The sequence below is a fragment of the Pavona decussata genome, unplaced genomic scaffold (genome assembly GCF_977016875.1).
Source record: "Pavona decussata unplaced genomic scaffold, jaPavDecu1.1 SCAFFOLD_114, whole genome shotgun sequence".
NCBI lineage: Eukaryota > Metazoa > Cnidaria > Anthozoa > Scleractinia > Agariciidae > Pavona > Pavona decussata.
In genome coordinates this window covers 4,285,166-4,312,211 of record NW_028145528.1, presented here as the reverse complement: position 1 = coordinate 4,312,211, position 27,046 = coordinate 4,285,166, and the positions used below count along the sequence as shown (strand labels likewise).

The following is a 27,046-nucleotide window of genomic DNA, read 5'->3' as shown; positions in this document are numbered from 1 at the left end:
AGGCAAATGTTAGCAAACAACTGAATGCAAAAGGAGACATGTGCGTTCTACCAAATGGGTGCAATGACCTGACGTTTGTTTGTTTGTTAAATCTGGTCTAGACGAATCTGTTAAAAGATATCAAGACATATTTGAAAGCAGCTGCCAACCGAGAAACCGAACTGACGAAGAAGCAACATGAACTGGAGGAAAAGGTATATTGTTTATGATAAGGAATATCCAGTATTGTAATATACAGTCAGAGTATAGAAGGTCATAATCTAAGCGCAAGGGAAAGTGTATTCCCGAAGAGTTCCCGACAACTTCCGAGCATTTCCAGCGATATCCTAGAGAATTTTAAAGATCAAAACAAGGCTTGCGACTATTTTCGAACCAAGATAGGAAGGTCTGTCTTGGTTTTGAATTGTACGGTTTGATTCTAGAATGGGTTTGATGAATGTTTCAGACACGGTATGAAGAAAATTCATCCTTCTCTTTTAGGTTGCAATCTTGGAGAGATTTCCAACAAATATTAAAGGCGACAGTGATTTGGTGAAAGAATTTCAACAAACAAGGTAAGGTTTTAAAAAAAGCTGAGTTGTGTTGTCTCTTGATTTTATCATAACATTTTGCAAGTGTTCAAAGCCTCCATGGCACTGGTGCCTGGATACTCACAAAGATACTCAAAGGGAACGTCGCGATTCGGAAAGATTTCGCTGAAACAAGAACAAACTTCAGGGCTCGATGGGAAAAAACAACAAAAACAACAACAACATTCCAGAAGAAAGAACAAGGGATAAACGAGAAATTTGTTTATTGAAGGAAAGTCTTGTTGTTCAACCCAGACGGTCACAACCTGGTTACAAATAGGGATGTTTTGTGTAATCTAAGGTATAAGTGTAAACCGTCAAAGATCACTATGGTAAATCCCAATAAGATAATTAAGGACGGTGCCTACCTTTGTTACTGCGCATACGTTCTGTGCATCTCGAGATACTCGGGTTTCCTATGGGTGGTGCCTACTAATACAGGGTTTTTTTGTGTAGTTTAAAACAATGCAGAGAAAGCAGAACTTAGCAAGTGCTTTTGGTATCCAAAAAGAATATTGGGGGCAACCATGCATTTTTCAGAGAAAATAAAGCTTCAATTTGGAGAAAACGCCATACATTGCTTTGTTTCTTAATGCTCTTTTCGATTATTGTTGCTTAATTATCTCTGAAAAGTGCGTGGTTACCCCCAATTTTATGTTTGGGTTCCAGCAGCTCTTGCTAAAATCTGCTTTTCTCGCATAGTGATAAACCGCGGAAAATACTTCTGTATTAGTAGGCACCGTCGTTAATTATATCCAGCTTCTTTGTTTTCGTCCTTTTTTTCTACCGTAAGGATCAGTCTTGCCGTCCATAATTTGTTATATCTTGTCGCTGTGGTCTTCCCAAATTAAGAGTTTTGAATCTCAATACCCTGCCCTTTATAAGGAAGACGGGATTGGCTAAGGAGATACCAGATTGATTGATTGATTGATTGATTGAATTTTTAGGCTCTTCCTGCAAAACAGGGTAAATTTTGCGAGTTAAATGCACTGTGGTAACGAATTTTGTACAAACAATCCAAAAATCGCGAAAATTTGTTTTCACAGTAAACTTGAAGTACATTTACCACGTTCAGCACCTATTACGAAGGCTAGAGCGTAAAAATTTCGCCCACAGACTCAAATGTTTGATCCCCGTTGCATTTTCTTAATAACATATGACTTTGGCAATGAAAACGTTCGTGGCGCTTTACAGTTGAGGGTCAGAATTAATTCGCGTCAGCTTTGGTTTTGCTTACCACGTTCTTGAATTTGTTATAATACTAGTGCAACTTTCTCAACCAACTGTAAGTAAACTCGACTTGTTTCCACGCGCTTTCCTGCGCTTTGCGTCGGTTTACTGCATGCATTTGCTTCGAGTTCTGATTTGCTTGAGCGCTTCTTTTAGTTTTGCTCAGTTGAATACCTTTCGAATGAAATTTGTTATATTCACTGCCCTGAAGTTATTCACTGCTGAAATGTTATGCGGCCTTCTTTCTCTATTTTCCCTCTGATTTCAGCTCTCTCTCTCTCTAGTCTGCATGCGTTGTTTTTTTTTTTGTTCCCCCAATGATAAAGTGAGTTTATTCACATACATTTTTGTGGTGTATTTGTTACTACCTAGATTACGAGTGGCCACTCTTGAGTCCGAAAAAGAGGAAATATTACATGAGGTCCGACAGCTCCGAAAAATGGGCCAGGCGGGGGATTTACCGCGTGACTTGGTAAGACATTGATAATCACTTCCGAGGTCATTAGCATACCAATTAGATATTAATTTATTTAATTAATATTAATATTAATTTATTTATTTATTTGTTTGCTTTTTTGTTTATTTTAGGAAAATGAAGAAGTTCTTGAAAAATTAAGGAATTACGACAGAATGATGGCCGACGACGTAGAGCTTCGGTAAGTTTATCACTATGCATCTCTCTACCCAGCAGGTATACTTATAACCTTTTTAGGATTGAGAAACAGACGAAATTCTCGGGTAAAAAGCGGCAAATGATTGAGGCATGCGCACAATGTTTGAAGCATTATGTCTGACAGCCTTTAAAATATCGTAGGACTTGAATGAAAACCATCTCCCCCCGTTTTATATTTGTAAACTCTGATATCACAGCTTTGTGTAATGCTCTATTTGTTTCCTCTAGTATTTCTTCTTAGTAGTTATCTGTGTTTTCTTTTTGTTGTTTTGCTTTTTTGCTCTTAGAACACGCTTAAAAACTGTGGAGCTGGAGCGAGATCGACTGTCCCACGAAATCACCAAGGTGCACATTTTTAGTGTCACTACAGTTTTGTTCCATACCATTACAGAAGTTTCACTATGTATAAGCCTTTTTTTTTGTTTGCTTACTCCTATCTATGATATCCGTTCAAATTTTGTGTCGTCAATTGGAAGTAGACTTCAAAACAGCCCTTGTTTTCTGCGTTCAGTTGTACGTCGGTCTTTGGAGGGATAGCCTGGAGCAAGTGAGAAACGAGGCGTGTTAGGCTCGCGCGTAATAATCCACGCTTCGCGCTTCACGAGTTTGCTGCTTCCTCTGTACGTGAATTTCAAGAAAAGTTAAGACTGTTTTGCAGTGAAATTAGTCGACACTTTTATAATACGCAAGGATCATTGCTACTGGTAGCGAGTTGAATGAAGAATTCTTTAATAATTTGTATGAGCACTGTAACAATATTAGAAGCGAGGTAAGTACTTATTTTACGGGAAACTTTCGGGACTTTCGATTGTTCCCGAAAGTCTTCTGAAGATGTCATAAGGCACCCGAAGGCGACTTCGTCCTGAGATTTGGATAGGCGAAGGCTCCGAAAGACTTATCTTAATTTCCTCGATCAAACTGGCAATATTTGGCATTCACCCGAATATTTTCAACTAAAATAGGCACTAAACCTAATTAAATTATGGTGTTCTTTAGTTCACTGCAGTTTACTTTAGTTAAATTGGGTTGGATGTGAAAGATCTTCATATCTCTATTTTTTAACATTTCCTGTTATTTGCCTTCATTTACGTTATGAAATGATAATGAGGTATTTACCTAAAGAAACTACCAGACCGCGCCATACAGATACGATTGACTATTGCAGGTCGTGCAATCTGGTTGGTTCTTTGGTTGATTTTGCGTCATCAAGGCTTGGTGTGAATTTTATACCGTGTTTGAATGAATTTACGTTATGAAATGATAATGAGGTATTTATCTAAAGAAACTATCAGACCGCGCCATACAGATACGATTGACTTTTGCAGGTCGTGTAATCTGGTTGGTTCTTTGGTTGATTTTGCGTCATCAAGGCTTGGTGTTAATTTTATACCGTGTTTGAATAAGTCCTTAGCCAATTAGGTAACGATATTTACAGATACGATTTACTTTTGTAGGTCGAACAGTGCGGTTCTTTAGTTAACTTTATGTCATAAGGGCGTGGTGTGAATTTAATACCCAGTGTTTGAATGAGTCCTCAGCTAATTATAAATATCGATAAAGAACAAGTAGCGTTAACTCAATGCAGACCAATTAATTCGCCTTCATACAGTTGCAACGAAAATTATCGAAGTAGAATTTCATGCGTTACCAAAATCCTCAAACGCGTAAGGGTTTTGAAGATGAAGAGTGCAAGCCATAGCTGGCAATGTCGTGATGCGAGCCTCTTGTCCTTGAATGAAACTAGAGTCCCAGAACGCAACAAAAACAACTCGATGAACAAAGAAGCAAAGGAGGAGTCTACCATGAAAAAGCCATTTCGCAATTCTCGCAAGCAGTACGAAGACACTGTTTTGAAGGCTTATGGTATCGTCCCAGTGGCTAGAGAGAAACGAAACAACTTTGTCTTGAGCGGCAAGGAAAGTGGAAGGTGTAAACCCTGCCCTAGCACAGGAAAGTTGCAGAATATGTTGGAGGCTGAACGACGGTCAGAAAGTTGTTGCTCAGCTACTCAAGAACTTCAACTGAGGACACGATACGAACACACTGTTTTAAAAGCCTACGGAATTCTCCCTGCTCAGGCCTACCTTTCAAACTTTCAGTGCCGTTGATTTGTTGACACAATAATATGGCCACTGACAAGTACAAGTGTACTACTTTTTAGCAGAATATTGGTACTTTTCCAGCTTTTCCCATTGAAACTAACTCACCTTTTTTTAAGTTGATTAATTTTTGACTTTGCCTGTGTAATGAATTGCATTTTTTTTTCTGTTCTGACAGAATAGATCGGCGTGAGCGAGCCGTAGAAATTACATCTTACTGACTTATGTCGTTTCTTTAAACAAAAGGTCAAACCCTTAGGAATTCTTGCAACAATAACCTACCTTTCCCATTAAAGTTACCAACTTCTCAATTTTTTTTCCGTTGAACGTCGCTTCTTTACTTTGTACTACTTTTACTTAAAAGCATAATAAAAGCCCGTGAGTGAGAAGTAGAATCGTGGACGTCACTGGTGTTGCCATTAACACAAATTTAAAACTTTATCCATTTTTTTTCTAGAACCAACATAAACTTTTCCGACCTTTCGCTTTGAAATTAGGTAATTATTTTTCTGAATTCATCTTTTTCGGGTTCCTTTTCTCGATTGGCATAATTTATAGTGTATAATAGACACCATTATTTCATGTTTTAAGCATTCAACATTTGATCAAATTGGTTGATGGAGCTATACCTCTTAAAGTGCTAATCACCCTTAGTCACTTCCTTTTTTTTCCTTCAAAAGTAGACATGGAAAGCAGAAAAATGGGATTTGAAGTTATTCTCGATTTTTAAAACACGATCGAAATCAAGCCTCTCGGAGTTTAAACCGCGCCTTTGGAGGACTGGTACTAGTGAGAGTTGTGACGTCGACCCGGTATCTCAGTGACAAGCCCACAACAAAACAGTACATTGTAATGAGTTGGAGTGAATTCTTCGCGAGCTATTTGGGTTTATGGCCGATTATTTTGGCCTAAATGTCGAATACTCACTCTGATTTCGAGCAAAGCTACAACCTAGATGATGAAATTTAACTACATCTCCGGCTACGTGCTTGAAGTCGAAGATCAAGCACGTCAAATGGAGGTGAAAGTGCCTACAGAACTGCTACTCGCATGTTAACCGTTTCTATGTCGATATTTTGGCCAATTTAGCTTCTTCTGTGTTTGCAGCGGGTTGATTTTACATGATGATTTGGAGGATTCGCACGATAGTCACCGAACAAAGCCATGTGCTTGACTGTCGCATGTGTATTTTGATCTCAAAGGTCATTTCTGGGTTATGAGTTCTGCGTTTATCGGTTTATGGCCTGTTTATTTGACCTCTTGTTGTTTCTGTCTGGCCACTGTCGTTCTTACGCCCTTCGAGGCACTTTTTTTAGGTTTGGTTTGGCTCGTTTTGTCCGGGGACGGCAAGGCGTTTCTTGTTATGTGGAATAAAGATGATGGAATATTTTAAGCCTGGTGAATGAATGAGAATGATGTATTAATCAGAAATGACACAGGCATACTCGGAAATAAATCGGAGTACTCCTATCAGGAGTCGAACCTAAGACTTTCCGATTACTAGCTCGGATGCTCTACCACTGAGCTACAGGAGACTCCTGGGAGCTAAGGCCATTAAACTAGGTTCATGAGACAAACATTCGCATACTGTAAGGATTGGAATGTCATGTTTTCCGAGTATGCCTGTGTCACTTACTGAATAATACACCATTCTCATTTATTCACCAGGCTCAGTTAAAGTATCCATCACCTTTATTACGTATATGCCACACATGACATTCCAATCCTAGCAGTATGCAGGACGTTTGCCCCACGAACCTAGCTTAATGGCCTTAGCTCCCACGAGTCTCCTGTAGCCACACATCTAGCCGGCACATTTCAAGTACATTATACTGACAAATAAGCAAATGGTCTGTGGCGGAGGTAGCAATGGTTGTTACTATGGTCATTTTTCGGAGAAAAAAATTCAAACCTTAATTTCCGAGTTCTTCCTAAGAATACTAAACAACGCCTGAAGCCTTCCCAAGACTTCGAAAAATTTTCGAAGCTACTTCGAACTCTTCCGAAGATCATCCCGAAGATTGCGTAAGAAAAAGGCAGCCTGGTCGACAACCTCGTTCCCAGGGTCCTCTCTCTTCCTCTCCCTGGGAACGAGGTTGCCTGGTCGAGTCACCAGACGGCGGACTTAAAAGTCTTTTGAAGTCCTACTCTGACCGCTCGCTGGAGATATCTCATGATCTTAAGCCTCCGCTTATGGAAAGGCTGCACTTAAATAAATGAACATTATTAACTCAATCACTATTTATTTAATTATCTTTTTGTTCGTTTACTTCTCTATTCGAACTCTCCGGAAAGAAACTCATTGCACTTAAGTGTACTGTTCTTTATGTGCAATTTTGAGAAACTATCAGTGAAAATTTGTTATCCTCAACGCTGCGTCTCTGTTGATCGGTTTCCAGCGTTATTAACCGCTAATTACTTAATCCCTAATATGACCATGACGTTTTAATTTCAAAAAATGAAACTCGCTTAATAACCAATTCTTGCTTAAACTTGCATGCAGACTAATTTTCAAATTGGATAGGGCTACAAATTGCCTCGCCAGATCTGAAGGCTGGTATTTTCAATCAAGACATTCTACCTTAATAAATCACTGTATCGTTGAAGATGGATGTCACTGACTATAGCAGAGAACGTCACGCCAACATCTTGTCCAGGAAAAGTTCACATAACTCAAAACTCAGCAAGACCAACTTTGTGAGAACGGCAGCAAAGTATGAGTATGCGATGGAACAGCGTTCTCAAAATTCCTTCCAGCAGTATGAAAACGATGTTTTGAAGGCGTATAGTATCGACCCCGTGGCCACAAAGGAACGAAATGGCTTTGTCCTGTGTAAGGAAGAAGATGGAGGAAGGAATAACAACTCAGTGACAAAAAATTTCCAGGATCTGTTAGCGATTGAACATCCTCTGGTCAGTTGTTCGGTGACCACTAAGCAACTTGAATTGACAACAGAATATGAACTCACTGTTTTGAAAGCCTATGGAATTCTTCCCGCCCAGTTGTTTTGAAAGCCTTTTGAGTTCTTCTTACCAATGGCTATATTTCAGTCTCCTGTTTCCTTAATAGAATACATGGCATTTGACGAGCGGTGAAGGCACTAAACTTTGTTGTCGTCCAAACTTTAAAAGTATTTTTAAAACCTTCATTGAAAGATCTGCACTAACATTAAATCATGTTAAATTTGATTTTCTTCTCGGTTACTGTCTTGAGTTCAGCTGTTAAAGTTCCTTTTTTTGTGGAATGGTATTGTTTGAAAATAAGACGAAGAATTGCAGAAACCAATTTACCACCGGAAACAATATAGGGAGAGTATTGAATATTGTTGCCAATATCACAATATCTCATCTTTGTATCGTTGTGTAGCCTCCTTTCTGTTTCCCATCTATTTCTTATGACACTAGTTGACAGAATTTGTATAGACATCAAGAATTGAATCATCTGTTTGTAATGTTTTAATGCGTGGCCCAGGGTGAATAAAGGCAATTTATTTACTCGATCACTATTTATTTATCTGTTTGTTTATTTATGTATTCGAACTCTCCGGAAAGTAACTGAATGCTAGCAAGTGTATTTTTCTTTATGTGCAGTATTGGAAAGCGATCATTGGAAAATTGTTGTTATCCGCAATGCTATCTTCCTATTTTTCGGTATCAAGCGTTATTCACCGCTAATTAATATGACCATGATGTATTAACTTAATGAAATTAATTAAAAGTTATTGCGCAAACCTGTTTTTTTCACCTTGCACAATGCCAACAACACCAAGTTCGGGCTGTTCGAGCGGCTAGACGGCGAACTTGAAAGTCCTTTCAAGCCCTGCTGTGACCGCTCGATGGAGTTGGTTAATGACAATCGTAAGCCTACGGTGTTATTTTCAAATTGAATGATCTGTTTCAATGCGTGGCCCAGGGTGAATAAAGGAAATTTATTTACTCAATCGCTATTTATTTATTTATTTATTTGATTATTGCAAAATAATCAGTGGAAATTTGTTGTTATCCTCAATGCTGCCTTCCTTATTTTTCGGCATCTAGCGTTCTTAACCGCTAATTACTGAATTCCTGTTATTAGCATGACATATTAACTTAATGAAATTAACAATTATTGCGCAAACCTGTATGCAAACTGATTTTCAATTTGGTTACGGCTAGAAATTGCCTCGCCAGATCTGAAGGCTGGTATTTCCAATCAAGCACTTCTACTTTAATAAACCATTGTATCGTTAAAGATGGATGTCACAGACTATAGCAGAGAACGTCACACCAACATCTTGTCCGGGAAAGGTTCACATTACTCAAAAGTCAACAAGAACAACTTGGTCAGCACTAAGCAAAGTATGAGAATGCGGTGGAACAGCGTTCTCAAAACGCCTTCCAGCAGAATGAAAACGATGTTTTGAAGGCGTATAGTATCGACCCCGTGGCCACAAAGGAACGAAATGGCTTTGTCCTGTGCAAGGAACAAGATGGTGGAAGGAATGACAAGTCCCTGACAAAAACTTTCCGGAATTTGCTAGCGATTGAACATCCTCTCGCCAGTTGTTCCTTGGCCACTGTGCAACTTGGATTGAGAACACAATATGAACTCACTGTTTTGAAAGCCTATGGAGTTCTTCCTGTCCAGTTGTTTTTTAAGCTTTCTCAGCAGTTCGTCTTACCAATGGCTATATGTCAGTCTACTGTTTCCTTAACAGAATACATGCCATTTGACGAGCGGTCAAGATACTAAACTTTGTTGTCATCCAAACTCTAAAAGAATTTTAAAAACCCTCATTTAAAGATTCCGCACTAAAATTAAATTATGTTAAATTTGATATTCTTCTCGTTTGCTTTCTAGAGTTCAGCTGTTAAAGTTCCTTTTTTGTTAAATCAATTTACCACCGGAAACAATGTAGGGAGAAGATGACATTGAATATTGTTGCCAATATCACATCATCTATCACAATATCTCATCTTTGTATCATTGTCTAGCCCCGACATCAATATCCATCTTGCCCTTACTGTTTTCCATCTATTTCTTGTGAAAATAGTTGACAGAATTTGTATAGACATCAAGAATTGAATCATCTGTTTGTAATGTTTTAATGCGTGGCCCAGGGTGAATAAACGCAATTTATTTACTCGATCACTATTTATTTATCTGTTTGTTTATTTATGTATTCGAACTCTACGGAAAGTTACTGATTGCTAGCAAGTGTATTTTTCTTTATGTGCAGTATTGGAAAGCGATCAGTGGAAATTTGTTGTTATCCGCAATGCTATCTTCCTATTTTTCGGCATCAAGCGTTATTCGCCGCTAATTACTTAATCCCTGATATGACCATGATGAAATTAATTAATGAAATTAATTAATAATTATTGCGCAAACCTGATTTTTTTCACCTCGCACAATACAAACAACGCCAAGTTCGGGCTGGTCGAGCGGCCAGACGGCGAGCTTGAAAGTCCTTTCAAGCCCTGCTGTGACCGCTCGATGGAGTCGTTTAATGACAATCGTAAGCCTACGGTGTTATTTTCAAATTGAATGATCTGTTTGAATGCGTGGTCCAGGGTGAATGAAGGAAATTTATTTACTCAATCACTCTTCATTTATTTATTTGTTTATTTTATTTATTTATTTAATTATTGCAAAACAATCAGTGGAAATTTGTTATCCTCAATGCTGCCTTTCTTATTTTTCGGCATCTAGCGTTCTTAACCGCTAATTACTGATATCAACTTAATGAAATTAACAATTATTGCGCAAACCTGTATGCAAACTGATTTTCAAGTTGGTTACGGCTGGAAATTGCCTCGCCAGATCTGAAGGCTGGTATTTCCAATCAAGCAATTCTACTTTAAAAACCATTGTATCGTTGAAGATGGATGTCACAGACTACAGCAGAGACCGTCACGCCAACATCTTGTCCAGGAAAGGTTCACATAACACAAAAGTCAACAAGAACAACTTGGTCAGCACTAATGCAAAGTATGAGTATGCGATGGAACAGCGTTCCCAAAACTCCTTCCAGCAGTATGAACACGATGTTTTGAAGGCGTATAGTGTCGACCCCGTGGCCACAAAGGAACGAAATGGCTTTGTCCTGTGTAAGGAACAAGATGGAGGAAGGAATGACAAGTCCATGCCAAAAAATTTCCAGAATTTGTTAGCGATTGAACATCCTCTCGCCAGTTGTCCCTTGGCTACTGATCAGCTTGAATTGAGAACACAATATGAACTCACTGTTTTAAGAGCCTATGGAATTCTTCCTGCCCAGTTGTTTTGAAAGCCCTCTGAGGTCTTCTTACCAATGGCTACATTTCAGTCTACTGTTTCCATAATAGAATACATGACATTTGACGAGCGGTGAAGGTACTGAACTTTGTTGTCATCCAAACTCTAAAAGCATTTTAGAAACCTCACTTAAAGATCCGCACTAAAATTAAATTATGTTAAATTTGATTTTCTTCTCGGTTATTGTCTTGAGTTCAGCTGTTAAAGTTCCTTTTTTGTTAAATGGTATTGTTTGAACAATTGCAGAATCAATTCACCACCGGAAAAAATATAGGGGGAAGATGGCTGCTTTTCAGTCTACTGATTTCTTAAGAGAACACATGGACTAAACGAGCGGTCAAAGTACTAAAAATTGTTGCCATCCGAACGCTAAAACATTCATTAAAAATTCGGCATTGAAATTAAATTGTTTTAAATTTGGTGTTTCTCTCGTTTGCTGTCTCGCGTTCAGCTTTAAAGGTTCCTGGCTTTTTTTGTTAAATAGTACTGTTTGACCATAAGACGAAGACTTGAAGAAATCCATTGATTTACCGTCGGAAGCAATATAGGGGTAGATAACATTGAATATTGTTGCCAATTTCACATCATCTATCACAATATTTCATCACTGTATCGTTGTCTAGCCCCGACATCAATATCCATGTTCTCCTTACTCTTTTCCATCTTTTTTTTATAGCACAAGTTAACAGAATTTGCATATACATCAAGACCTTATTATGATGATCTGGTGATCATTTTGTGAATTCTCATTACCTGCCTATTTGATCAAGTAGAGACATTGTAGCGGGAAATTTGATGTTGGTCCCTAGTGAGGCTTTAAGGGCTTACTTGATCGCTTTTCCATCACTTAACTGTTGTCGCGTTGAATGAAAACAGGGAAAAGTTTTGTGCGATTTCAAATATTCGCTATCCTATAAATTCGTGTAATTTAGGAACATAAATAAAAAACGGGCGTCTGCAATTCCTCTGTTTCAGGTTTTTTCTTTGCATTATAATGTGTATAAAAAAATTACGATAGCATATGTTACGCTTACAGCTAATTGTAAAAAATCGACGCTGTAAAAGACCGAAATAAAGTTCAACATTACTTAATGTTTAATTAAAAAATGTGTGTACAGTTTTTCTGTCAAGATGAGTTGTACGTGTTTGGTAAAAAGATGCTGGTGAGTTGTCAGAAAACAAAGGCGCGAGTACAGTTGTGTATGCTTAAAAATTCTCAGAAATGCTGTCCAGAATGTTTAATGATAAAGACCCGTAAGAGAGGTTTACGTCACAATGGTTTTATCCTCATTTTACGTGTCAATCTCCCTGGGAACGAGGCTGGTTGAGCAGGAAGACGGCGAACTTTAAAGTCCTTTCAAGTTCTGCTGAGACCGGTCGCTGGAGTTGTTTATTGACAATCTTAAGCCTGCGCTCATGGGATGTTATTCTCAAATTGTATCATCTGTTTGTCATGTTTAAAATTGGTGCTCCAGGGTGAAAAAACGATATATATTTACTTATTTATTTGTTTGTTTATTTATGTGTTCCAAATCTCCTGAAAGTAAGTGGGCTTTTGTGTGCAATATTTGAAAACGATCAGTAGAAATTTGTTATCCTCGACGCTGCCTTTCTGTTTATCGGCATCTAGTGTTATTTACCCGCGCTAATTACTAAAACACTGATATGACCATGACGTGTTAGCTTAATGAAATGAGAATCTCGTAATTAACAATTATTGCGTAAACTTGCATTAAGACTGTTTTTCAAATTGGATAGGGCGAGAATTGCCTCGCCAGACCTGCAGGCTAGTATTTTCTATCAAACAATTCTACCTTAATAAAACACTGCATCGTTGAAGATGGATGTCACAGACAATAGCAGAGAACATTACCCCAACATCTTGTCCGGGAACGATTCACATAACCCAGAACGCAGCGAGAACAACTTTGTGAGAGCGGCAGCAAAGTATGAGTATGCGATGGAACAGCGTTCTCAAAACTCCTTCCAGCAGTATGACAACGATGTTTTGAAGGCGTATAGTATCGATCCCGTGGCCACAAAGGAACGAAATGGCTTTGTCCTGTGCAAGGAAGAAGATGGAGGAAGGAATAGCAGCTCAATGACAAAAAATTTCCAGAATCTGTTAGCGATGGAACATCCTCTGGTCAGTTGTTCGGTGACCACTGAGCAACTTGAATTGACAACAGAATATGAACTCACTGTTTTGAAAGCCTATGGAATTCTTCCCGCCCAGTTGTTTTTTTAAGCCTTCTCAGCAGTTCTTCTGAGCAATGGCTACATTTCAGTCTACTAATTTCTTGATAGAATACATGGCACTTGACGAGCGGTCAAGATACTAAACTTTGTTGTCGTCCAAACTTTAAAATCATTTTTAAAACATTCATTTAAAGATTCCGCACTGATATTTAATTATGTTAAATTTGATTTTCTTCTCGGTACTGTCTTGAGTTCAGTTGTTAAAGTTTATTTATTTATTTATTTATTTTTTTTTTTCATGAAATGGTACTGGCTGAACATAAGACGGAGAATTGAATATATCGTCATTGTATCGTTGTCTAGCCCCGACATCAATATCCATCTTGTCTTTTCTGTTTTCCATCTATTTCTTATAACACTAGCTGACAGAATTTAGTTAGACGTCAACACATTACTGTGATCTTATGATCATTTCGTTAATTCTCATGACCTGCCTGTTTGATCAAGTAGAGATATCGTAGTGGGAAATTTGATGTTGGTCCCTACGGAGGCTTTAAGGGTTAACTTGATCGCTTTTCCATCACTTAACTGTTGTCGCGTTGAATGAAAACAGGGAAAAGTTTTGTGTGATTTCAAATATTTCCTTTCCTATAAATTTGCGTAATTCAGTTAGGAACAGATAAATAACAACAAAAAACGGGCGTCTGCAATTCCTCTGTTATGTTTTTAACATATTTTACACTTACAGCTAATTTAAAAAAAAACGACGCCGTAAAAGACTGAAATAAAGTTCAGCATCACTTATTGTTTAATTCAAAAATGTATGTCAGTTTTACTGTGAACATGAAAATAAAGGCGCCAGTATAGTTATGTATGCCGAAAAATTCTCACAAACGCTGCCCAGAATGTGAAATGGAGAGAGATGTAAGAGAGATTTACGTCACAATAGTTTCAACTTCGTTTCACGTGGCAATCTTCCCAAGAACGAGGTTGTTCACGCGTCTCTCGTTCTTTCAGCCAATCATAGCACAGGAGAACTTTGTGACGCCTGCAGAATCATCTTCATTTGTGTGTTTACTTCATGTGCAAATTTTTAAAATACAAACGCGATCGTCGCTTTCGCTCTACTTAATCGATTTTTCTCATGGTAATCATAGTAAACATTCAATTTAGTTATTCCAGTCAATAGCCTTCGTTATCAGCGGAGGTAGACCTTTGTGATCGTGACTTGAAACCGCAGAGGAAACGTACCTGCAAAACGAAATAGGTTCACGTTTTTTAATTTTTTTCATGAGATCAATAACGCATGAAAAGAATGTCAAAACTGGCTCTTTTTTTCCGAGTTTTGGCGTAGAAATTAAGTCAAAAGTTTTGGAATACCTTGGACAAACCAATTCCAATCGATGCCCATAATTCAAACGTCACGAACAGCTACAACGGGTAGCTCACAACTGGTTCAAGTCATATCTCAAGAATCGCACACAAAGATGTCTTGTGAATGGTTCTCTTTCCAAAATTTGTCCTTTTAACTGCGGTGTACCTCAGGGAACGATCCTAGGCGAATTTTAGAGGCGATTAAGGTCTCACCAACAGAAATCCACCGAAACGAACCGTTGTGTGCCTCTGTGTAAAGGTGGCAGCGTAACGTGCAGTTTCTATTGTCTATCATTGACAATTGTCCGCAAAGAAATCGATTGTTAGGGCTGCACTGCGGTCTTACAGTTCTGCGATTTAAGGTTTCCAATGCTTCAAGTTCGGAGGAAAGGGGGAAAGAAACTCTCATTTACTTGCCTAACTAGGAATTCAAGGATTTGAACCTGCAAAGCTAACTCGTGTTTTTTTTTCTGTTTGTGTCGTTTTCAGCTAAGAAAGGAGCTCCAGGCGTTCGACCCCGCGTTCTTTGAGGAGATTGAAGACTTGAAGTACAATTACCAGAAAGCTGTGGAAAGAAATGTGTTATATGAACGACAGTTGAGACAGGTGTCTCGGCAATTTGGAGTCGACGTAAACATACCAACAGACGATTAGACAAATGTGGCGAGTACAGTATAATGAATTAACTAACTACTGCTGGTGCTTGGCGTTTATCGGGTCTGATCAGCCATCAGGGGATGTTTCCGTGGTAGGTTCCAGATTGGTGCGTTTCCCATTCTGGGTGCTTCTTGTGGCTTTGTGTTTGTTTACTCAACACCGGTTCCAAATTTTAACCATCTACTACATTATGTGTTGGTGCCGGTTCCCTCTTGTTGCTACATGGATATCGTCCAAACGATACCAGTTCAAAATGTCACATCAGTGACAGTCAAGCAGTGCAAGTTCACCTCAATCGCGGCAATACTATTATCACTTCACGGAAACTTATACCTGTATCATTTAGACGCACTATGGTCATGCGTTGAGTACTATGCAATAGTTCTTTCTAAAATGAAACTCCTTCCTTGACAACCTTAATTGCTCCTCTTGGAATCGCAGTGTGGTTTTTATCCTCCGTCGGAGTGAAAATCGTAACTACATCAGAACATTCATCTACGCCCCCCCCTAGCGGAACTGTTTCTCGCCTTCCATTCTACATTTTCCGTGGTTCTCGTCAGTCGCACACAAATCGCCAAAAGGAAATGAATTTTACGTGGATTGCGTATCCCTAAAACTGCTACTGAAGAAACTGGATAAATACACGTGGGTATGGCGTCATAATTTCTTTCGAAAAATATATAGAAAAAAAGAAGTCACGTGTTGCATCTTGGTGATCTTTAACTTTTGGTTTGAGTTTTAAATCGTTTTCTGTTCTGATCATGTAAGCCTATGTTTTATCCATTGTTCAAACAGTGTAAATTTGTTTATATGATGTACATATGTATTTTAAGTAATTAAATAAATTATTTATATTGTATTTCATATCTTTTTATCATTATATTAACGCTGGTTTGCACGCTGGCAAGGTTTCCCTAACAATTTTTTTGACAGGTTTTACTTGTTCATGTGTAAAGATTGAACAGGTTTTCCGTGATAATTTATCCCTGAAAAATTAAAACTAACGCTGTTCGACGTTTTGATGTTTCAAACATCATTATCAAGAATGAAAAAAACGTTGATGTCGGGGTTGCTAGAAGAATAGAGTTTGAATAAATGACATCAACGTTTTCTTCATTCTTGATAATGATGTTTGAAACATCGAAACGTCGAACAGCGTTACTTTTAATTTTTCTTATAAAATGCTTTAACAAGCAATTTATCCTTGACAAGAAATTTTTTGTTCGTGTGAGGCCAATATTAGGTGATTGACTTTGATTGGAGCGGAATACTCGAAATACATTTCACGTGGTATAAAGTAGCGCCTTCCAAAAACAGGTTCACCTTCGGAGACTACGCAGGGACAAATCTCACTGCTAAGAGTGATTTGAAACAAAAACAATAAAAAATTTCGCTCAATTCCTTTACTTTTAGCGGTTCATCTTCTATTAAAAATCAGGGACAAAGAAATAACCCAGATAAGATGAAGAAGGGGTGAGAGTTAAACACAAAATTCTCTGTCAGGGCGTTATTTGCACTTAAAAATGATTCCCAAGAGAGGTTTACGACACGACGAGGGATCCCTAGGGACATAAACAAGTGAAAAATGCCTTTACCACCCCTTGCCACCCGTTGGAAAAACGTCGATTTTTGCACAAAATGCAAATATTCTTTTAATAGCTTCCAATCGAATCCGTGTGTCCGAAAACGTCCCCGGAACACTTTTTAGGCCTCCCAAGAGACCAAGGACAAAGAAATAGCCAACAAACGATGAAGACAGGGTGAGATTAAAACTAAAAATTCTTCGTCAGGACGTTATTTGCACTTAAAAATGATTCCCAAGGGAGTTTTACGACACGCCGAGATCCCTAGGGACATAAACAAGTGAAAAATGCCGACTTCAAAATTTGGTCATTTTTTAACAAAAACCCTAGTCTTACCCCTTGGAAGAAAGTCGATTTTTGGACGAAATAGAAATATTCATTTAAAAGCTTCCAATCGAATCAGTGTGTCGGTAAACGTCTCCTAAGACAATTTTTAGGCCTCCCAAAGTACCAGGAACAAAGAAATAGCCCACAGAAGATAAAGTCAGGGTAAGAGTTAAACAGAAAATTCTTCGTGAGGACGTTATTTGCACTTAAAAATGATTCCCAACGGAGTTTTGCGACACCCCAGTGAAAAATGCCGACTTCAAAATTTGGTCATTTTTGACCAAAAACCCTTGACTTACCCCTTCGAAAAAGTCGATTTTTGGACCAAATATAACTATTCTTTTACAAACTTCCAATTGTATCAGTATGTCCAAAAACGTCGCCTGGGACACTTTTTAAGCTTCCCAAGGGACCAGGGACAAAGAATAACCCACAAATATAAAGTTAGGGTAAGCGTTTAATAGAAAACCTTTTGTCAGGGCGTTATTTGCACCTAAAAATGGTTCCCAAGGGCGTTTTACGACACGCCGAGATCCCTAGGGACATAAACAAGTGAAAAATGCCGACTTCAAAATTTGGTCATTTTTTAACAAAAACCCTAGTCTTACCCCTTCGAAGAAAGTCCATATTTGGACGAAATAGAAATATTCTTTTAAAAGCTTCCAATCGAATCAGTGTGTCGGAAAACGTCTCCTGAGACAATTTTTAGGCTTCCCAAAGTACCAGGAACAAAGAAATAGTCCACAGAAGATGAAGTCAGGGTAAGAGTTAAACAGAAAATTCTTTGTGAGGACGTTATTTGCACTTAAAAATGATTCCAAACGGAGTTTTGCGATAATTCGAGATCCCTAGGGAAACAAACAAGTAAAAAATGCCGACTTCAAAATTTAGTCATTTTGACCAAAAATTCTAGTCTTACCCCTTGGAAGAAAGTTGATTTTTGGACGAAATAGAAATATTCTTTTAAAAGCTTCCAATGGTATCAGTATGTCCAAAAACGTCGCCTGGGACCCTTTTTTGGCTTCCCAAGGGACCAGGGAGAAAGAATAGCCCACAAAAGATGAAGTTAGTGTGAAAGTTCAACAGGAAATTCTTTGTCAGGGCGTTATTTGCACTTAAAAATGATTCCCAAGGGCGTTTTACGACACGCCGGGATCCCTAGGGACATAAGCAAGTTAAAAATGTCAACTTTAAAATTTGGTCATTTTTGACCAACTACGCTGGACATGCCCCTTGGAAAAAAGTCGAATTTTGGACATACATACAAATTACCTTTTAAAAGCTTCGAATCGAATCATTGTGTCCGGAAACGCCCCTCAGACACATTTTAGGCCTCCCAAGGGACAAGGGACAAAGACATAGCCCACAAAACATGAAGTCAGGTGAGAGTTAAACTAAAAATTCTTTGTAAGGGCGTTTTTTGCACTAAAATATGATTCCCAGGGGAGCTTTTTGACACGCCGAGATCCCTAAGGATATTAATAAGAGAAAAATGCTGACTTCAAAATTTTGGTCATATTTGACCAAAAACCCTGGGCATACCCTTTAGAAAAAGGTCGATTTTTGGACGAAATACAAATATTCTTTTAAAAGCTTTCTATGTAACCAGTGTGTTCGAAAACGTCCCCCGAGGCACTGTTTAGGCCTCCCAAGGGACTTGAGAAAAAGAAATAGCCCACAAAACAAAATATGACGTCGGGGTGTAGTTAAACAGAAAATTCTTTGTTAGGGCGTTATTTGCTCTTAAAAATGATTTCCAAGGGGGTTTTTACGACACGTTGAGATCAGTAAAGCCATAAACTCGTGAAAAAGGCTGAGTTCAAAATTTCGTCATTTTTGACCAAAAACTCTTAGATTCACCGTTGTGAAAAAAGTTGAATTTTGGACGAAGTACAAATATTCTCTTAAAAGTTTCTTATCGAATCAGTGTTTCCAAAAACGTCCCCTAGGGAACCAGATTCAAAGAAATAGCAGACAAAAGATGAAGTCAGGGTGAGAATTAAACAGAAAATGCTTTGTCAGGGCGTTATTTACACTGAAAAATGATTCCCGAAAGAGTTTTTACGATACGCCAAGATCTCTAAAGACATAAACAAGTGAAAAATGCCGACTTCAAAATTTAGTCATTTTTGACCAAAAACCCTGGACTTGCCCCTTGGAAAAAAGTCAATTTTTGGAGGAAATACAAATACCTTCTTTTATAAGCTTCCAATCAAACCAGTGCGTCCCAAAATGTCCCCTGAGACACTTTTTAGGCTTCCCAAGGGAACAGGGACAAAGAAATAGCAAACAAAAGATGAAGTCAGGGAGCGACTTAAACACAAAATTCTTTTTCGGGGCGTTATTTGAACTTAAAAATGATTCCCTAGGGAGTTTTACGACACGTCGAGATCTATAAAGACATAAACAAGTGAAAAATGCTGACTTGAAAATTGAATTATTTTTGACCAAAAAAAGCTGGACTTACCCCTTGGAAAAAAACTCGATTTTTGGGCGAAGTACAAATATTCTTTTAAAAGCTTGCAATCGAATTAGTGTGTCCGTGAACGACCCCCGAGACAATTTTTAGGTTTCCCAAGGGACCAGGTGCAAAGAAATAGCCCATAAAAGATTAAATCAGGGTGAGAGTTCAACAGAAAATTCTTTGTCATCGAGATATTTGTACTTAAAAATAATTCCCAAGGGAGTTTTACAACACGCCGAGATCCCTAAGGACATAAACAAATGAAAAATGCCGACTTCAAAATTTGATCATTTTCGACCAAAAACCCGGATCTACCCCTTGGAAAAAAGTCGATATTTAGCACAAGTGCTAGTGGGGCCGAGCATTAAACTTCACAAAGAAAAAATTTCAATTGATAATAACATTGAAAATATTCCCTAAAGTTTTCGGCAATTGAAATTTAAAGCTTAAGAATCCGAGCAGATCAAACCATGCTAGCTAACTCATTTTAAGGCCATGAAATTATGTAGGAATGCACTAAACTACATTTCAACTTCTTTTCTTTAATTTTCTTGTTGGATTCTCCGGATCAGACCCACGTAGATAACATCACCAATAGTTAGAAAACAGAACATTAGGAGTAAGCCAAAAAAAGGAACACATCATTTCAAACTTCTGTCAATTTTATTGTATAACAGTAACATGTGACACAGTAACTGAGTTACCAAGAAAAATTAGAGGACTTGTAGTGCTAAAGTCGTCAAGTTAAGACACCAGTGGTCTCTCAATCAATTCTTTGGCGTAAATTTGCTGTTTCTACCAATAATGGATTTGTTACTTTCTGAAGCATTTTTCAGTTCTCCTGGAACACCAAGAAATCTTCCTGTATTAGTTGGTTATTGCTTTGTTACTGAGGTTAAGCTTGTTACCATCAGGTAGATTTCAGATGTCCCAAGTGCAGCCAAACTGAGTAATTTCTCGCCTCAAGTTTGAAAAAAATTTACTCAATGTGAACCTTTAAAGAAGGAAACGAGAACCAAAAGATTTACAAATAAAATCAATATTCCTTTCCTTTTAGAAAAAGTTAACCCATATTTCTTAAGTTTTCTTGCTAGTCAGTGAAAATAATTCAGTATAAAGTACTTATATTGCAATTATATATATCAAGAAAAACACACTGACCACTGAAAGTAAAGTTGAAAATGAACACTACAGCTCTAACAAGAACAAACACCAAATAACTGCCTGGTATGGCACTCTAAAATAAAGCAGTGAAGTTGAAGCGCTTTTTTGCAAACGCTAGAACCAGTTGTCGCATTAATTTATCCTCGATACAATAAGGTATAAACTATGCGTCACATGTCAGTTGCGTCAGATATAATTCAGTTTACAGTTACGAATCGAACCTGCAGTCTATTGGACTCTGGGCCTGGCACTGTTCGAAGTCAAGCGATATGACTTTGTTGTTTCTGTTGTTATTGGGTTAATTTACTACGATCGATCAATTTCCAGTTTTTACGGGACTTGAATTATACTGGACGCGAGAGGGAAGCGACGTAACAATTTGGTCTCATACTTTTCTTTGTACGATTCGAGGGCCACTCTGCTTCCCCAACTTTGTTTACAGTACTGATACAGTTCTATGTCATCCACGGTACATCAGTACATTGATCACCCAGGATGTTATTTACTGCTTTTGTTGTGCATAAGAACTAGAAACAAATTTCCACCCAATTAATATTGCAGCAACGCTAAAAAAAGACCGTTAAATATTTGTGTTGGTGTTGAAATCTAACTGCTGTTTAAAAACAAAACAAAAAAATTAACAGGAGAATAATTCTTTTGGTAATAAACTCAAACACATGTAGTACATGATAAGAAAATTACCAGGAGAAAACTAAAGGCAGAGAACCAACAGAAGAACAATGTGCTTAGTAATTATTTTGAAAAATCTGTATCCTGTGGTGAGTATACTACGAAAACGTCTCGTTAGAATTTGAACTTTTTTTTTCGTCTAGGGCCGAAATAATGTTGCATTACGTTAGCCAATTCATCATCCGAAATCCGTCACTTCATTAGGTTGCGTACTATAGACAAAATTTTCCAATTCGACACATTTAATCGTAGCTGAAAATGACAACCTTTTAAGTCTTTCAACCCTGTTACTCCCACAGTAGATATAAAATTTTGGGGTTCCAGATTTCCGTCCACGGCTGAAATGCCATAGCGTGACCATTCAAGCTAAATTACCTCACTCAATACTGTTTGACAATTCTTCATCCGAAATCCGTCACTACATTGGCTTACTTCTATACACAACATTTTCCGATTCGATAAATTTAATCTTAAGTTTTAAGTCCTTTTAACCCTGTTACTCCGACAATAAAATATCAAATCTTTTGTGGTTCCACTTTTTCGTGCGGATGAAATGCCATTGCGTGACCATTCAAGTTAAATTACCTCACACAATACTGTTTGTTCTTCAATAATGTTGAATTTAGTTTTGATTTACAATTTTTTTCTTAAATTTTAATTTTAAGCTCGACATGTTGGCGAAAAAGGGTTTAAAAAAGTAACTAATTATTTTGTCTATCCCTGCGAGTGACCACACTCTTTCCAGAAGACCACAGCAGTATAATACAAACAGACTACAAGTCTTTGAAACGTCATTTCAAATAATTACCATTCTTGCACAAACAACCCAAACAACCTTTTGGAAACAGTTAAGTGGAGAGATATCGATACTCGAACAATTACCAATGAAAGTAATTTGCAACCCGTCACGGAAATGTTTTTTTTTTTAACGCAAGGAGATGTCAAGAGGCGAGTGAAGTACACGGGTTTTATTTCAAATGGTAAAACCTATGAAGCGGCATGAATCAGGCATGAATCATGAAAGCACAAAGGGATGGCCCGCTTGCTCAACTTAATGCTGAGGTGTCGACACAGTTATGAATCAACGAGAGTCTTACACGACATAAGTTAATTGAGAGGCTGTCAGTGCAAAACGTTCCCATCTATTTATGATATATTAGATACATGACCAGTTCATAGCTAGGACATTTTGCACTTAGCTCTCTCAATTGCGACATTATTCTAGTCCCTCCCCTTCATTTTGTTTCATATCACGGTAAACAGAAATTCGTCTGCGCTCGCTCGCAGGCTGGTCATCCCTCTGCCTTGTGGGTTTGGTGGGACTGGCAACGATGTATGACCTCATGAACCCTAAAAGCAAGGATCTCATGAAATAATGACCTCGTGTTTATAACCACGTTAGCGGGGAGGGTGGTAGGGGGGGTTGCTTCTAACATGTCCTTGGTTCTGATAGGGTTGGGGGGGGTTGGTTTGTTGGAAAGGGAAGGCGAGGAAAAGGGTAATGGGAATTTGACATGATTATTTTGGAAAATACCTCGTCGGCAACTCCTTGAGTAGTAGGCCAATATACTTTTTTCGCATCAATCGTTTTGACAAGAGTCCTCAAGTTGTTCAGGCTGATTTGTGTGAGAAGAAGAGAAACTCGAAGCGAAATGTTTTCATACTCGGGCTCTCCGAGAAATTAGGTGATCCGTGAACGTTCCAGAAAGAGATCACTCACAGAATCCTTTTCTACTTAAGTTACTATAGATTAGTTTATCTTAAACTGCAAAACAGCCGTTCGTTTTTTTCACTTCGAATTCTCAAAAGGAGAAGCAAAACACCGAAGGTGCAAGCGCGAGGCAAAAACCTCCGAAAGCGTGCATTGTTGCGCACGAGTCTCGTGGCTCACCCCAAACCATTCATCCACAGTATGTTTCGTCACAGACGAAACTAACAACTGTTTTGCAGTGTAAGTTCTATCTTATCTAGTTGGCGTTTTTTATTCCGACGACTTGATACTCTCCTCTCATTTGCTATGGACGCAAGTTTATCCACAATATTCTGATTACCGGTACTTCACTCTCCTGACTTGTCCCTCGTAAACTTTCGAGCCATGTTCTTGACCGCGTTATCTAAAAACAAAAAACGTTAAGTTAATTTGCGATGTCTGAATTACCACAACACTTTCACCTTGACAATTAAAATTACGTTTGTAGCCTTTACTGACTCTCGCTTAGTGTTTCATCCCTGTTCACCTCCCTCCCCCCCCCCTTCCTTTTCGCTTGCAGTTGAAGAAAGCTAACAAATACGTAGGTCTCTCAAACCTTCCTGTTCGTGGCTTCTCTTGTGGTAAGTTATTTCTGTCTATTATTAAATTTGAGTGGATTTCCTCCTTTCCCTACAATAAAAGGTTTTCTTTAACGATTGTAAACGCTTCTTCTGGTAATCATGCATCATGTAAGCTGTCGGTCAATGATTTCCTTTTTTTTTTTCGTGATACTGGTTGTCTTGGCAATCTATCGATTAATTGCATGTAAGGAGCAATTGGATATTGAACATTCATAGAAATGTAATTGTTACCTCTTGGAACATACACATAACACAGGTTCTGCACTTCAGTTCTGAATGCTTCCAGTGATGGTATGGATTCGATCATAAAGAAATTAGGTAAAGTTTGTGGTGTTAGCTAATTCAATCTGTAACGAAGTAAAAAAAGTAAGGAAATCAGCGAAGGTGTTAGGAGATCTACGCTGCTAGCCTTATTCTTCTATTTCTGAATGAAAAGAGAACGACAACAACGGACACAGTGACTACAAGAGAGAACTGTTTAACAAATTGTACAAGAAACGCTTGCTACCCCGCGGTTAGCAATACAGCTATCCTTAGTGGCTTCAAGGACAATGATTGGTTATATTACTCATAGAGACGTCTCAGTCAAAACGTGAAATACCGTATCGCAACGTACCTCCTGGAAGCGACACAGTCATGCTTTTACACGTTGTGGATGCTGTAATGGTTTGTATCGTGGTATGAAGACATTGATATAACATGCGATGATAAGTTCTTCTACAAGAAAGTAAACAGAAGCAAATCAGCTAATGTTCTTAGAGATCAACACCACCGACGCCACGTCCCCAATCTAACGCATGAAAAAAGAAAACTGGAAATATTCACCAGTTCAACAACTTTTCGTTGCGTTTTCATGACTGAAGCATACTTTTAAATTTGCAATTTAAATTTGCAGTATTTTTACTTCCCCTTTACGAGAAATAAGATTATCACAAACGTGATTTCTTTTAAAATTCGTTGGCACGCTTTATCACACTTTGGTGGAAAGGTTTGCGGCTTGCCAACATCTTACGAAGGCATATAAAAACTTACTTACCTAAGCGTGAAATACTGAATTGAAAACCAGCGATGTCAAAGAGTCACCAGCAGGAAAGGTACTACGCTTCTTGAAGTTGGGAACAACATCTGGTTCAGAACCTGAAACGTTCAAGAAAGTAAAAAAATTGTGAATTTTCCGGCCCTTTTTAGTGTTTCCTTATCCGGATCCAGATGATCAGTTTCTAAACGGAATTACCCCAAGAGGTAGCAGCTTAGTGCCAAAATTGGGAAAACCACTTTGTAAAACACTGAGTAAAACAGAAACTGTACTACAGAAAAGCACCCTAGAGTTTTATCGGGATGTATATGTAAAAAATGTAAATACGTTGATCAGTATAGTGGAATTGTACTGGTTACACCAAGAAAGCCAGCTAAGAGGCACTCCATCCAAATAATCGGAAACCAATCAGTAATCCAACTTAATCTAAGATGGTTTAAAGTCATAAATAGGCCTAATATAAAGCACAGTGACCAAGGAGTTAGTGGCTACCTCGAAACAACTTTGGCTAGTGGCCAGGGCGGGACTTTTAAACTCGCGAACTCCAGATTTTGAGGCCGGTGCTCCAACTGACTGGGCCACACCACCTCCACGGCGACAAATTTAAAATTAACTTAAAACCACGTCAACTCTTTCAAGGTTTAAAAAAGGAAACGACATGATCAAGGGCTCAACCGGGTCTCATGTTTTGAATTACTAACCTTTCACGCCTATGAAGCTCTAGATCAGCGAGCAAACTGACGACAGTGGGAAGCAATTGCAACAGCATAGTAGGCACTGTCATGTCACGAGGCCATGTCACGCAGCAACAACATGTCCTCCTTGACCTGAAAAAAGTTTAATATAGACTCAGAGTGGTTTTCAATCAACTGACGTAAGCTCATAGACCCTATGCAAAAATGGCTGACATTTTAATATTCTTTTGTTTCCATTCAAGTTGGCTTTAAGTAACCTCGTTCTTAAGTTCAAATATCAAAGGAATATTTTACCTTGAACGAGGTTAGTGAATGTAGACAAAAGAATATTAAAATGTCAGCCATTTTTGCATAGGGCCTTTACCATACTGCTGGCCAATTACACATAGGTAAAAAAAAAAATAAACCAATAGATCTCGATGCTAATGTACGTGACTGGCGCTATGCACGTAAAAAACGTGCGAGCAAGTTTTGGCTGAAAACATGAAGCGAACGCAAATAATTACTTTCCACTCTCAATTTAATGACTTAATATCTACATTGTGAGGCCAATAGGCCATATATTTCCGAGCTGCTGTGAACCTCATGAAAGCGAGGCTAAGTGCAAAAGCTTTTCATATGGAAATTGATTTTTGTTTGCATATGAACGAAAACTAATTTTCATAATAAAAACTTTGCACTTAGCCTCGCTTTCATAATGAGGTTCACAGCAACTCGGAACTGGCCTATGGATGATGTGATGAAGTTAGTCGCAGCTGATGCACAAAATTACTTACCACATGGAGTAGACAGCAGAAATTGCTACATCGCGTTCGGTGGACTGTGGAAACCAGGCACCTCTTTCGTGCTGTTCTCTTCCTCTCAGGTGGATCCTGTGGATAGTAGTCTGTTGATATGGCCATGCTTGTTTATAGGAACATAGGACTGGTTCAACATCATGAAACATGCTTGGAAGCTGCTCCAGCTTTCTGATGATGATGTACAGGTACACGGCGACTCCTATCCTGGATACAACTTCCTGAAAGACTTCAACTTATAAATATAAACAGTTTAGTGTCTGCAAAAATACGAAAATTCAAACCGACTTTGAAAAACTGTACTGCTCGGACTGCTTCTTAACTAATCGTTTTGACACTGATACGGGTCGGGACGGGACATCCGTAAACTGGCAGGCAGTCATCAATAGGAACCTCAGCATCGTGAGATAGTAACCTGCCCTCTTGAAGTCTTTCTTCAGCTCTTGGATGAGCGTGCGGCAGGACATGGCATCTAGAATAACCTGGAAAATTGCAACTCAAAATATTCACAGATTAGTAGCCAGCTGGAGAAAGTGAAATGAAGTGAAATATAGTTGATATGCTGTGATATAGTAGATTGCGGCAAAATTAAAAATAATAATCAATCTCCACCCAAAAACTTTTGCTGGTATTAGTCATTTTAAGAGGTCGAGTTTCAAGTTTGAGTTAAGTTCGAGGTAGCGTTCACAATTTAATAGAGCTTATGGTTTAGAATTGATTTTAGTGTTTGGAGTTAAACGTTTATTTTAGTTTGAAATCCTAGCCTAATTTTATAGTATTTTATCTCGAACACTTACCTAAATTTAGTGTATTTAAACCTAGGCAATGATTTTTAGCATTTAGAGTCTAGCACTGTGCTGGTTAATGCAAGCCTAAGCTCC

General features: G+C 38.3%; 1 protein-coding gene and 1 long non-coding RNA gene across 2 annotated transcripts in view; one reads left to right on the top strand and one right to left on the bottom strand.

Moving 5' to 3' along the window:
- LOC146470318 (centrosomal protein of 290 kDa-like) overlaps positions 1-15,937 on the top strand; it is a 74,919-nt gene extending 58,982 nt beyond the window's left edge. Inside the window, exons 64-69 of the mRNA XM_085122413.1 lie at positions 102-194; positions 481-554; positions 2,172-2,271; positions 2,388-2,455; positions 2,760-2,817; positions 14,911-15,937. Coding sequence (XP_084978539.1) covers positions 102-194; positions 481-554; positions 2,172-2,271; positions 2,388-2,455; positions 2,760-2,817; positions 14,911-15,075 — 558 coding nt within the window. The 3' untranslated portion in view covers positions 15,076-15,937. The remainder of the gene's footprint in view (positions 1-101; positions 195-480; positions 555-2,171; positions 2,272-2,387; positions 2,456-2,759; positions 2,818-14,910) is intronic.
- Positions 15,938-21,476: 5,539 nt separating this feature from the next.
- On the bottom strand, positions 21,477-25,476 carry LOC146470317 (uncharacterized). The gene is made up of 5 exons (XR_014867011.1): positions 25,375-25,476; positions 24,674-24,774; positions 24,254-24,354; positions 23,869-23,984; positions 21,477-23,420 (listed from the first exon to the last, which is right to left on the bottom strand). It is a non-coding gene; the product is annotated as an uncharacterized LOC146470317 (long non-coding RNA).
- Between the last annotated feature and the right edge of the window lie 1,570 nt (positions 25,477-27,046).